The sequence below is a fragment of the Chrysoperla carnea genome, chromosome 1 (assembly GCF_905475395.1).
Source record: "Chrysoperla carnea chromosome 1, inChrCarn1.1, whole genome shotgun sequence".
NCBI classification, from domain to species: Eukaryota; Metazoa; Arthropoda; class Insecta; order Neuroptera; family Chrysopidae; genus Chrysoperla; species Chrysoperla carnea.
Window position 1 is genome coordinate 126,604,892 of NC_058337.1, and position 14,751 is coordinate 126,619,642.

Sequence of the window (14,751 nt, forward strand, 5' to 3'; positions counted from 1 at the left end):
AGTTGGGACTTTACGCTTCAAAATTGGTTGTCTTAAGTAAAAACAATTTTAAGAAAACCATTTCTATTAATTGGGATTTCAAAATTCTGTCGAAATATTTTAGTGTCTGAAATTCTGTTTTCACCAAAAGACAATAAAAAAAAACATCCTGTATATGGTAAAGTGAATTAGTTTTATATAATACATTTTAGTTTTAGTAACATTTGGTAAAACAAAGTTATTTTACCTGTTACATAAAATTTTGTAACATATATTTGTAATATGTATGTATTAGAGTGTAAATTCAGGTGTGAAAAGAAGAAATACATTTTCACATGTGAGGAAAGTTGATTAAAATTAAGTTACATTTTGGTAACTAGAAACTATACACAATTAGAAACTTTTTGGGGTTTATATGTGCAATTAAAAATATATGTTTATTTAATTGAAACTTTAAAATTTACGTTCGGTAAAAATTTGAATGCCAATTGAATTTATTTATTTTCTATATAAAACGGGATGAATCTTAATTGTTCTTTTTTTGGCTAAAATTACGAATTGATTAATTTACCATGTAATTTCCATCTAATCAATTTACATAAATTTTCCAAAGAATTTTCTGTTAGATAAGTCAAACCATTGCTTAGACCTTGCTTAATGTTATAAAAATGGTGGATGCGCAAGTAAATGCATGTTGTAGTTTTACCTAAGAAGACACACACGAGACGACTTGGTATCCAAAGGCTGATGATTCTATCAAGTAACTGAAACCTTATCTGACATGTAAAAACAAGTTTAAGACAAAAACGTTTTGTTTTACTAGGCTTTCCAGCGTAGTTATATGTAAACATAGTGTTACTCTCGTGAAGACATCCTTTTGATGTAGCCCAGAAAGAAAATTAGCCAGTTTTGACTCTTGGCCGAAATGATAGTGGTACAACATCCTTGCAATTGGCACTTACTCTCTAAAATAAAATTGGTTTTAGAAAACTTTCATGAATACTACATTTTTATATTAGGTACATTGTTCTAAACATTCGACATTATATTGATGAATTAGTGTTTAGGGTATACTTTAAAGTTAAAAACTTTTAAATTGACGGTTTTACACAATTACCACATTTACAATATGATAGTACGTTTCATGGGTAAAGTGTTGTACCTTCGTAACAATTTGCGTTGTAGTACGAGATCCCGCTGCAGATTGGTGTGCTCATCGACTTTTTGTTTAAAACCAAATATTTATGTTTATTTATAGTTAAGAGAATATATATTTACTAGGGTGCCTATCAAAATTTGGCCGCCATTATTTTTAATTAAATTCTTTTTAATTGATTTTTGGTAAAAAATTTCGTTTATTTATTTTTTAAATAAAATAACGTCTACATCACGGTAATTAATATGAAGATTCTAAAAAATCACGGTTGCCGTTGCGCACCTGGCCGCACCTCTTTGCAGCCAGGTGTAAACAGGTATGATTTCGATAAATTTATACCCTTATATATCTACCCTGTTTTTATTAATTATATGTCAAATTGAAGCTAATTTTTTTCTATTAATTATCATATAAAGTTGCTTAATTAAATCTGGCTGCAAATAAGGGTTACTGGCTGTTAAAGATAATAAATATTTAAGGTAGAGTGAAAGAGAGTTAGCGCGTAACATCATTTGTCAGACGAGGACAGCGATTGCCGGCTGTGCGACGCTTTTAAGCCATTGCGCATGCGTCGAATGTTAGTGTTCTCAACCACCGGGGAGTAATAGAGACGACTTATAATAAATACTCCAAAAAATGATATCCAATGACACTCTTAAGAAATCGGTCAAGTGCACGCTTATCTCATAAGAAATCGGTCAAGTGCACGCTTAGGGTTCCGTACTCGAAGAATTCACTTTTTTTTCTTTTACAAAAGTTTTTAATAAAAAGTACATAGCATTCTGTATAATAAAAAGACAACGGCCAAGTACGAGTTTAGAGTTCAGAATACGCCGTAACCTGAGTGCAAGAAATAGAAAGTTGAAGGCAAAGCATCACCAAGAGTAACTCGTAGAGTTTTTACATCTGTTCATTTTAAATTCTGTTCCCAAGGGAAAACATGTTTGATATAAATTTTAGAGAACATGTTTGATTTGAATTTTCAAAGATATTTAGTGTGCATTAATAATAGTGCTATGTAGTATCGACGCCTGCATTACAACAAATTATTTAAATTTGTAAAAAAACAGTATTTAATTTTCAATGTAATCAATGTAGCGTATATTCAAACCATAGACTTAAATATCCATCCATACAACTATATTAATAAAGTACTGTATCGCTACCATGAAAACGACTGAAATAAAACTCAGGCATGGTGTGAATAAGAAAAGTCTATTATACCATGCATATATGAAATATACATAGTATATTAAGTTTAGTCCCAAGTTTGTAACGCTTAAAAATAATGATGCTAGGAAAAAAATTTTGTCATAGCTGTTCATAAAATCACCTAATTAGTCCATTTCCGGTTGTCCGTCCGTCCGTCCGTCCGTCCGTCCGTCTGTGGACACGATAACTCAAAAACGAAAAAAGATATCGAGTTGAAATTTTTACAGCGTACTCAGGACCTAAAAAGTGAGGTCAAGTTCGTAAATGAGCATCATAGGTCAATTGGGTCTTGGGTCCGTAGGACCCATCTTGCAAACCGTTAGAGATAGAACAAAAGTTTAAATGTAAAAAATGTTCCTTATAAAAAAATAAAAAACTTTTGTTTGAAACATTTTTTTGTAAACATCACTGTTTACCCACGAGGGCGTTAATTAGGTGCAAATTTTATAGTATTTGTATGTTGTATGTGTGTTTATTTAAAAGTGAATATCTTTTGTTATTTACGGACGTCAAAAAAACAAATGATTGCGCATCAACACTGTCTATACATTTTATACATACTGTCTATACATGTGTTATGTGATAAAGAAATCAACACTGACTATGCATGGTATTTCAACAATTAACTCAGTCAATTGTTTGTTTTCACTTGTTTCTTTGTTAAATTTAAGAAATTTATAAATATAAATTATGATCCAAGGTACAAGACTCTTTCAGACAGTACATATGCAATATCAAAATATTGTTTAAAACAAACACCTACATACGTACCATACAGCCTCACTTGTGATAAATGATAAATTGATGTCCAAGTCATGTCATGTGTCTAGAATATCTAACGGTGGTTTTACTCTACAAGAGGGCACATATTATATTATATAGGTATCTATATAACATTATAGTTATTAATCTTGTATATGTTGACAGTCAAAGTGAACATTATCTCATGTTGGGGGTGTTATATGTTGTGATGGAAAAATAAAATTTATTTATTAAAGTGAAATATTTAATTTTATTAAATTTTAGATTTTTTATTTGTTTTGCATGTAATGTTATAATAACATGTACGGGTAATTCTACGTTACTTATACTATGTTATTTGAAAGAAGAAGGTAAACAATATGGTATGAAAATTAAATTAAATTAAAAGAAATCCCCGATTTCGATTATTTTGATTTTTTTTTTGAATAATCATTTTATTTAGAGTGTTCTTAGCTATTTTATTTTTTATCTTCTCTGCCGTTTGAAGATCAGCGCCTAATTCTTTCAGATACGGAACCACAAACTCCCATTTGAAATATTGCTAAGTACACTCTCGATTTAATTATCTACCAAAACTATCAAAAATTGGTTCATATTATTAAAAGCTACGATACCACAGACTGACACACATACACAGGCAGGTTAACCTTATAACACCTTTCTTTTTAGCCTTGGGTTAAAAAAGTCAATTAAACTATTTCAATAAAGGAAGAAATATCCAAATTTATGTTGTCCTAAAATCGACTTTTTCATGTCAACTTCTAATACCATCAGCAAAAACAAAGAAAAGCTTAACTTCTTTATAAAACTTCTGGCCGTCTGAGAATCAAAAAAAAAATAAAAGTGCAAAACAATGGCAGCCTGCTGGTTTTAAATACTGTCAGATATATACACACCTGGATCGTGACGGAAGCCGTTTTAGATGACGATTTCAAAGTCAAATATTAATTGGAAACGTAATTTTTACAATAAAAATCGTTTAACTAATTATTTGTTCACCTGTTCTACAGAAATAAAAATTCTGAAAGACCTGTGTATAGTAAGATTATCGTAAATTTAGCCGTCCTAGAACAGTTTCCATCATTGTGCAAAATTTATAAAAACATATTTAAAAAAAAAAAAAGTCAATTTCCCTGCGCCATCTGTAAAAATGGTAAACGTAAAAATGGTAATAATACAATTCATGACCATCTGTTCTGATATACTCAATGAATTACGACTATTTTACATTTAAAAAAAAAAATTAAAAACTGTACATATATTTTACCTGTGTAAAACCATCCCTACCCTTATTTCGAGTATTATGGAACAGCGACAAATAAGAGCACAGGATGTGAAGGAAAAAACGCGGGAGTCTTTACCAGTATTTACTTTTAAGCCCAGCGAAGCGAGCAGGTATCAATCTAGTTTGAAATATAACTAACATGATGTTACATTTTATGTTTTTTTTATTTTAAATTAAAGTTAGGAAACTCAATTTTGAATCACTCACATCCCCGGAAAATGATAATTTAAATATCATCATTTCAACCATGTGTAAAATAAATTTATTGTACTAACTTTCTTTAAAATCGTAAATGTTATTCTACACACATTAAGCTCTGAAAACATTTGAATTTGAACCGTTTTATTTCCGTATAGATCTCTTCATAGGTTGTAAGTAAAGCTCTGATTTGGATATCTCTATATGTATACCATCTCTGAATATACCCATGTTTAGTGGTTTTTCAAAACTGTGTGCTTTCAAACTCACACTTTCAAAATGGTAACTATTTCTTTACCAAATATACAGAATATAATTCGTATACCCATTATTATATCATATGTACGGTATATATACCTAAAGACTATACTTGAATCCGTGGTTTTACAGAAAACACAGTTTTGTCATGTTGGAGTTTTCATATAAAACACATTTTCGATGTGTGTATTTTCAACTGACATTTTGGATGTTATGGGTTGCTTACTTGTAAAAAGGTGTAATATATATAGTACATTGTTTCAAGTATAGACTTATTAGAAATTGCTCTTGGCATTAACGTGATCCGATCTTAAGCTATTTCTAGCGACATAAGACTAAAAGAAACTTTGCAATAAATTGTAAAAAGAGGTAGGTTTCAAAGACATAAAGCTGTAAGAAAAATTGTAGAAACATAATGACAGTCACAATTAACTGCAATAAATTTTCAAAGTTCTCGATATTAAACACATATTACGAAGGAGTCCGTATTATTTAAAAGATTATTTTAAACAGTTTTAGTTCGCGTTTTTGTTACAGAATGTAACTTTTTAAACAAAGCTTAGGGATGCTTTTAGCTTATATTGGAAGCGATTGTCTGTTAAATTTACGAAAAAACAATAAACAAAGATTCTTTTTGACAAATATTGAGTCTGAAGAAGACATAAATTGTACAAGCTGCAATTTTCTTTATTTACCTGTCTTGGGTGACCATAAACTGCTTAATATAATGTATTCAAAAATGAGATACATTATTTGCTGCGCTAATACAACTACTATTTTTGTATTTCTTAGATATTGCTGCAATAGAAATAATTTAGCATGTAGGTATATCTGCTAAATGGGGTAAAAATACAAAATGTCAGTTGTTTAAGATGCCATGTTTAGCAGTTATCATTTATTTGTCATTTCGTAAGTTAATCGGAGTTGAAGTGATTAAAAGGCGTATTAATATTGGTAAAAGTTTCCGTGGCTAAAGAAAGTCATCTGGATATTACAGATACAACTCATTGAAGATTTTATTTCAATGCGATGGGACTGGTCACATTGGTGTGGGGATTTTTGAACAACAAAGAAAACAAAAAAATGTACCTGCCATTCAGCAAGAACTAAAACGCAATAATAATTCCATGTTTACAATCTTGCGCCATAATTTGTGATGCTGTCATCAAAAATGCATTCATTCTACTAATATTATAAACGTGAAAGTTTATTTCGAATGTTTGGTTGTTTGTTACTCAGGTATGAAAAAACGTGCCTTGCGTGATAATCAAACACCTAACTTTAAGACGGATCTATAGGAACATTTTTATAGATATGTCCTATTGACCATTATTCTGGGATGATAAAGAATAACTTAGGCTACTTTTATTTTAGAAAAAGAATAAGAATTCAGTACATTAAAATCAAAGCCCATGACTATGTCAACAAAGGACAATAACACTGTAGCCTTTGCTTTTAAAGTTCATTCAAGAGTATCTCCTAATATTTAATAAAGCAATAAAGAAGCGAATATCACTCGACACTGACTGAATACAACAAATTATGGTCACTTTGAATTAACACTGGATTATTCTTATTACAGGTGGCGTTAGAGTAAAGAGAACAATAGAATTTCCTATTCAACTACCCAGCTCTAACTGACTGATATACTTGATTTGTCCATTTTATGATTACTTTCGTATAAATGAAATCATCGAGATAGAATTTCATTGCTTGTTATACCATTAAATTGTTTAAGCCAGTAACTCAAGCAGAACAATTCTGGCTTTAAAAATCAGACATAATCTACCCAAACATAAGAGAGTATAAAATCTCTACGTAATAGCTCAATAGTATTTGTACGGTACATCCTAGTATAAAATAATAATTTAAAGGTGTTACATTTTAGTAACTTAACTATTATGAACGAATGTAGTAGTATAGAGTACTGTGTAGTGTAGTTACCTCAAACGTATTATCTACATACACACATACCGTCTAATACCTCTACAACCCATTTTACAACAATTCCCTCAATATCATGTGTGGTTGTGAGGTTATGCATAAGAGTTAACTGGCTTGGAAAATTCGTTTAGCCAATTTTCAAAACTATTTACAGATGAAAGATCATTTATATATATAACTTTTAGTACCTGTATTATATATATAACGTGTAGTTTAAATACATATAAAAATGAACGGACCACAATAATTTAACATTTAAAATTTTGTACAGAATTAAAGATTTATTATTTTTCTGAAATATTTACTAAATTTTTTTTTCCAAAAATATCAAAAAAATAAGTAATATAATAATATGAAACTTGAGAAATTCGATAAGCAGATTACTTGTACTTAAATTTATTTATTTTAATTCTGTGATATCAATTTTTGGATTACATCAATAACTACGAAAATATGAAGAATTTAAATGTACTAAAAAAAAGAAAGGAAAATGTCACTTGGTGACGTCAAAACCTGAAATTGTCATAGACTACATATCAAAAATTGTTTTGCAAGAATAAGATAGAAAATATTGTTTAATTGCTTATATCGTTCATGTTTATAAATCACTCTTAATTTTGATTTCAGATCTTGTCATCTATTATCTCACATTTTCAAACTTTAACGAAAAATATGAGATTTAATAAGATTCCTTTTGATTTATAGTCGATTTTCGGTTCCAAATCATATGCACGTCAAGTTATTGGTAAATAATTTTCATTCAAAGGATTTTTTACGAAATAGCTGCATGTATAGGGTTTTCATTTTTCACGAAAAACAAAATTAAAATCTACCTTCTTAGCTCTAACATCATGAAAAATATATTTATGTAGAGCTTATGTACAATAATCTTAAATATTTTCTTATATTTTTCGAGGAAAGAAACATAATTGATGGTTGGTTTCTAATTAAAACGAAACAAAAGAAAAATTTGAGCCCTTGATAATTTTGCAATGCTACCTAATTCTTAAACAAGTCTGTTTCTTCTCTTTTTTCGTCTCTTTTTCAGCAAGAAGATTTGAATTCCAGAACTATTATAACATCTACGAGCTAATGATTTCAACGCCAACTTGTACGGTTCGTGTTTTTGCAACAGAAAGTAACTTTACAATCAATGCTAGATATATGTTAATAAAAAGTTAGGGCTGCAATTGACCGCTTTTTTTTATGAAAAGGCAATAAACAAAGATTATTTTTTGACAAATATTTAGTCTAATCCTGACGTGAATTGTACAAGCAGCTACGTCGTTCAATTACTCTATTTGCTGTAACAATGTTGCTGTTTGTTACACTCTGTACATAGATTAGCAATATATGAGAGTAAGTATTAGTAATAGTGTTGACAGATTTACTGCTCTAATACAACTTCTATTTAGAGAAATATAATTTTTCTTTTTCTAAGATATCGCGTTGTTTCCCACTATGATGTGTTAAGAGTGGCGTTTTATCCTTCACAGTAAACTGTAGAATATGTAAAGAGACGACGGGACTTAAAATAAGTAGTTTATGTTGCTCATTTATGACCTCGACCTCACTTTTATCGTCTTAAGCAATCTATAAAACTTTCAGCTTGATATCTCTTTTAGTTTTTGAGCTATCGTGTTGACAGGTGGACAGACAGACGGACAACCAGAAATGGTTTAATAAAGTCATTTTAAGAACAACCATACCAAAATTTGGTTCGTAGCATCAATATTTTTAGCGTTACAAACTTGGGACTAAACTTAGTATGCCTTTATATATTTCGTATATACATTGTATATTAAAACAAATCAATAGAGAGTGTGAGAAAGCCATTAGGATTCAATGTGTGTGGTGTAATATTTACCGAAAAATAAATTATTATTTTGATAAATGAAAAGTTGAAAAAAAAAATATGTATGAAAATTTGAAAGATTATATACCATAATATTATTATTAGCAAAGAAAATTCGATCGAACAATAACCATGTGGCTCTGGGTAAATAATAATGATAATAATATATTACAATGGTTGTTATATGCACAAGAACTAATATATTCGAGTTCAGTGGATTGGAATGAAAAATAATAATAACGTTTGGTTATTCTTTTATGATCTGCTGCTTGCTACTTTTTTTTTCCTCTATTTAATAACAGAACAAATTTTTATTATTGTGCGATCAAGTGGAGAATAGAAAATTGTAAAAATACATTATATATATATATAATGTGGATGGAGAAATAGTTATTTTCTTTGATCATAATAGTAATAATAATAATATGAAAAAATATAGTATGGAAAAGTTTTGTGAAAAGTTACCTCTATTTTCTTTTTTTCTCTCCCAATTTATTTTTTAATAAGGATAAAATTGGGTCAATAGTTTTATTAAATTTTGAAATTGTAGTTTGTGTTTAGTTAGGAGTCTGTAACCGGAACTCGACTGTCCCAGAAACTGTAGAAAGTATCAAATAGCTGAAGATGTATTATCTCGCATAAAAATATCGACACAATATACCTATTCGATAGGTCGCCCTATTAGCTCAGTTCGATTCCCGCCATCGCAACAAAATTAATTTAAATATTTAGTTGTGATGGGTTGGTGTAGAGCACGGTATATGCATGAAGGAGATGCACTCTGCACTCAGCCTCTGAAATTGAGGAGCTGATAAATGCAATTATCAGCGGAAAGGTGGTAAAACACATATATGGTATCACAATGGGCTCTATAGCCTGAGTGTGTCCTTCGTGGACAGCCAATATAACCTAACCTAACCTACCTATTTGATCTTTGTCTGTTATCGTTATTTCATGTACGACAGTTGTCATAAAAAGGGCGCAGCCTAGTGCCGTAAATGATTAATTCGTATTTATTAACCCCCGACTAAAAATAGGGATGTTATAAGTTCAACATGCCTGTGTTTATGGTCGTGTCATCGTAGCTCCTAAACGGATGAACCTATTTCGATTATTTTTTGTTTTTTTTTTTTCATTCAAAATTTCATCTTCCTTTGATCATTAAATAGGCTAAATCAAAATCTTAAAAATGAGTTTTCATAAAGTTCATAAAATATTCGGGTTTAAAGCCATTCATTTAAGAACGTAATATTGTAATATAGAACCTTTGTTGATGCAAGAGTCCAATTCAATCTTTTCCGATTTTCATTTGTTTGTTTATGAAAATTAGTATTTGCTAACAGTTTGATTTCTAAATAAAACAATTTCTTTTTAGATTTGTGTCTGTCCTTAAAGCTCGACTCCAAAATTGAAATATAGACTACAAATTTGTTATTTGTTCATTTTTATACTAACTTGACCTATATTTTGCAAAAGATTTGTGTGGGTTTAAGAGGTATGTTTTAGTGAAAAACGTATTCAGTATATGAAAAACGTATATATATACGTAACGTATTGAGTTAAAGTAAATCCAATTCTTAATTAATTTAAGGATATCTTTGTAACAGTAAACGGTGAAAAAAATTGATCAAATCGAAATGTTAAAGAAAACTCTCATCGAAAGTTTTCTTTTAAATATTTAGTACTACCCACAATTCAATGAAGAATAATAAAATAAAAATTTAAAGAAATCCCCGACACTAAATGGATGAACCGATTTTTATTTTAAAATTTTGTTTGAAGGTACTTTGATCGTGATTTTTCACAGCCATAGCTCAAAGAAACTTAATCAGTTGCTTGAAGATCATTACCTCTTTTCTAGATTTTATCAAGTAAGGATCCGTAAACTTGCATTTGAAACATAGCTAAGAAAACTCTTGATCAAATTACCTTTCAAACAAATAAAAAATGAGAATCGGTTCACCCGTTTAGGAGCTATGATTCTGCAGATACAAAGATACACAGACACGTAAAACTTATACAACACCCCACTCCACTCAGTTAGTCAGAGGTTAAAAAAACATAAAATGTAAACAATGCGCACCCTTTTTGTACTAAGATTTTATGGAATGAAAAACATTAATAATCTAATTTATTAGAAGCAATGTTATTGATGAAACTCTCTGAATTGTGTCTATTATTTTCTAAGAGTATAAAAAATTTTCCATCATTAAATTTTGAAAAATTAATTGACCTTGTCATTAAAAATTTTTATGAAACAGGATAACAATATTTTATAAAGATAAAACTTTAAAAGAAACTCGTACATTTAAACAAAAAGCGAAAATATTTTATGTAATTTATAAGAAACTTTTTTATTTCTGTCATATCTTTTGAGAGAAAAGTTAAATTGTAAAGTTCTACATCAAATTTTTTTTTTAAAGGTAACATTATTATTTTATATAAGAGTAAAAAATATTTGACGAGGGTTGATTTTACATAAACTTTTAATTTCATTTTGATTAATTATGTATATGAAATGGTTGGTTTTAGAAAATTCAAAACTACCAACCAAAGGAATTACATATTAAAATAAAAATATGGAATTAAATTCGAGGTGGCTCTATTTATTTCGGACTACCTGTATGGAGAACCTCATTAACCAAACATCGGACAGAGAACATTGACAGTTATCGATTGGATAAAATTCAAATTTTCCATATTTTATCGTTATATTTACGTCATAAAAAATAATGTCATTGTAAAAAATGTTTACTGTACTTTCAAAACTTATGAATACTATTTATTCAATACTTCTTTGATTTGTTAAAAAAACGGAAGTATAGTTATTATTAATCTAAATTTAGAAATATTTTTATACAATTCGTATTTATAAATAACACTTCAAAGTAATATCTAATATAGGAACGCATTTGTAGTTTTAAAAAATCAAAGTACCTTTTACAATATGGTAAAATTTGTTATTTACTTTTTTTGTAAATATTTTAATTCCTTCATTATAAAATTATGAACGGCCTTTCCCGTCTTTGTCTTTTCTCTACGAAGACTATAATTATAGTGGACTATTATTGAAATTGACTGAACTACAATGCCTAATATCAGTAGATTCCTATTAATCTGTGAGAATCTAGAAAAATTATTTATCCTTATCGCTGGATTATTAAACCAAAATATTAATCCTTATGTTATAAGTGGAATTTTAAAGTAATATAAGATTTTTAACATGATATTTTCTGATTTTCAAAGATCAACAAATTGACAACGCTTATACAAAATTCACAACTTTTCAATAACTTGAGATATAATTTCTGCGCTATTTACAACATTCACGATGTATTGTATTTTTAAGAAAAATCGAAAGATAGAGATCCTTCTCGAAATCAAACATCTCATTCAATAGATTTTACAAAATTTGAAAAATTCTATTACATATTAGTATTCATTGTGGAAGGTAGTCTACCTAAGAACATTTAGAAAAAAACTAACTTTGAAAATTATTACACGCCAATCAGGATTTCGTGTTGAATCCATATTATAGGCCCTTCATTTCTAAATTTTCATCTCTCTATAACTATCACCTGTTCTTTTGTAAAATAAATTTTGTTAAACTGTGAAATTTCGCATTATGATTGTATCTTTGGATTAAAAGTATATAAGCTTTTTTATCAAAGATACTTTTTTAAAGAATACGCTTTTATTGTACTTAAAAGTAGAAAATAAATTTTCTTACTCATACTTCTAAACCCGCTTAATTTAAAATATGAAGGATGATTCAGAACGCTCCAAGCTTTTACAACAGCCTTTTATATATGGAGAAAATTATTTTCTAAATTTATTACAATAAAAGCATGTCCTCAAAAAGTATTTTTAATTAAATTTTTTATTTACCCGATTAACATACAAGTATTCAAAATTGCAGCTCAATCGGAAACCGAGAAATGGATAACTTACAAAATGTGATTAAAACAACGGACAGGTGAAACTACATAATGGCTTGTAAAATTAAAATATTCATCAGCATAATCGTATATTTATGAATTTCAAAGCATTATACAGCATTATTTATAATAGATGATTGCCTCTTGAGATCATTCTATTTTGTAATAATAAATTAGTATCACAAACAGATTTGAAAAATGTACACAGTTGTTTAAAGGTACTTCCAAATTATTCATATACCCACAGGTATACGAAGGACTCAATTTTAATGAAAAAACTATAATAATTTTTTAGGATTATACTATAAACAAAATGATTTACAGTAATTAAGGACATTTCCAAAAAAATTTCGTTTCCTCAAGATCATCTTTAAACCGCGTATATACATTCCCATTAATGCCCTTTATAAGCAGGTCAATTTTTTAATACCTGTACGGTATATTTATAGAGTTGAAAATATAAAACCTATATTGAAGCGTTTTTAAAGGTTTGCTTTATAATTTAACAAGGCAAATTTTCTTAAGAATAACTTGGAAAACTAATATTCATTAGTTAAAAGCATGACAAATAGTTTCCTATAAAAATAATTATAACAAGCGGCACTCGTTTTTATATCAAATGCATTTAAAATGATGAAATGCATGACATTTGTGTGTTATTTCTTTTAAAAACGATTTTCTCTAAATCTTTAGGCATCAGTATTTCAAAAACTATGGTATACAAAAATTTGATTCCTAAGTCTCGTCTAATTTTTAAAATTTATAACATAAAAAAATTTGAAACATTATAAGTCTCAAATGTTTTCATGCACTCATTTTGATTTGAGAAAATTCGGGAAATGTTCTAGAAAATATAGAAACTGTACTGCCCAAAATTGTATTTAGTGGTTGCAGTTACAAAATACAGAAATTGACAGCTTTTTTGAACATGCTTTGTTATATTATGTTGATAGTAAACTCAATCAATTGGTAAAATGTTGTGGAAATTTTGAAAAAGTAGTACTGTTAGTGTCTTCCACAAATCAGTGAGGATTATCGATTATAAATTATGGTCCAAAGATAAAATCCCCAAAGGTACGCAATGGTCTTCCTTATAGTTTACATATTGCGAAGTAAAGAAATAATTGAATACGAAGTAAATTTATTCAAACTACGTCGTAACCTGATTTATGATTGACAAAGAAAACCCTCAGAAAAAAACAAACAATATTTTCTTATCATTCTTACCAGAATTTTTCAATGGATTCGATTGTTTTCGACGACCTTTAAGCTTGAACAATGTGGTTTCCATATGAGAAGAATAAATTACCATACCAAACAATACACAGATTTAAGGATAAATTCGCACAAGATAACTGTGTAGAAAGTTTAAAGTTTACACTTAACCAGAAGTGTAGAAAACGCCACAAGATTAATCCACATACAGATAGTTTAAAGAAAAAATAGAACAGTTTTAAAACACACATTAAGAATATTTAGTGAATGGTGAGTAGAAAATAGAAAAGTTGCAAAACCAAAAAAAAAGGAAAATTTCCACGAAGAAAAACTCAAAAGTTCACATAATTAAAAAATGCTGGTTTTGTTGAAAAATTGTAAAGAAATCATAAGAAATTATTTTATTTTTATATTTTATCATTTTATAAATTTTTTTTATTTTTATTTTCACATAACTTTTTTTTAGTCTTGTTAAAAATAAAAATATTTACACGTTACAATAATACTTTTTGATGTATTCAATTGAGGGATAAAAGTTGAACGTTGTATGCTCCGCATGCGACTGACGCTTAATGTATATCCCGACGCTTGGCGTCTCACAAACACTCCCACTGTATTTTTCTATCTCTATTTAATATCCCTAGTGTTTATTCATTCTAACAGTGTATGTGTATTCATTCTCCCGCCTTACGTTCGCTTTACAACAAAAGCAAGTCGTATGGTACACATACTTTTATAAACCGACTGATGACGACGCATTCAATACATACATATTGACACTTAACTCGTCACATGCACAAGATTCCTTCAGAAAACCACGATGAATTTTCTTTTATATAGGGAAAAGCATAGTGCCCTGGATAAAATTGTACCTATTTATCCCGTAAAATATTGTTATCTCATACAAAGTTACCTTGCTTGAAGGAAAGCAACCATGAGAATGATTGTC

At 28.8% G+C, this 14,751-nt stretch overlaps 1 protein-coding gene across 1 annotated transcript in view; it reads right to left on the reverse strand.

The window, feature by feature from the left end:
• The window catches only part of LOC123294534 (zinc finger E-box-binding homeobox 1-like), a 104,741-nt gene extending 90,863 nt beyond the window's left edge, over positions 1 to 13,878 (reverse strand). Inside the window, exon 1 of the mRNA XM_044875597.1 lies at positions 13,815 to 13,878. Within this exon, the coding sequence (XP_044731532.1) occupies positions 13,815 to 13,878 (64 nt within the window). The remainder of the gene's footprint in view (positions 1 to 13,814) is intronic.
• Positions 13,879 to 14,751: the final 873 nt, after the last annotated feature.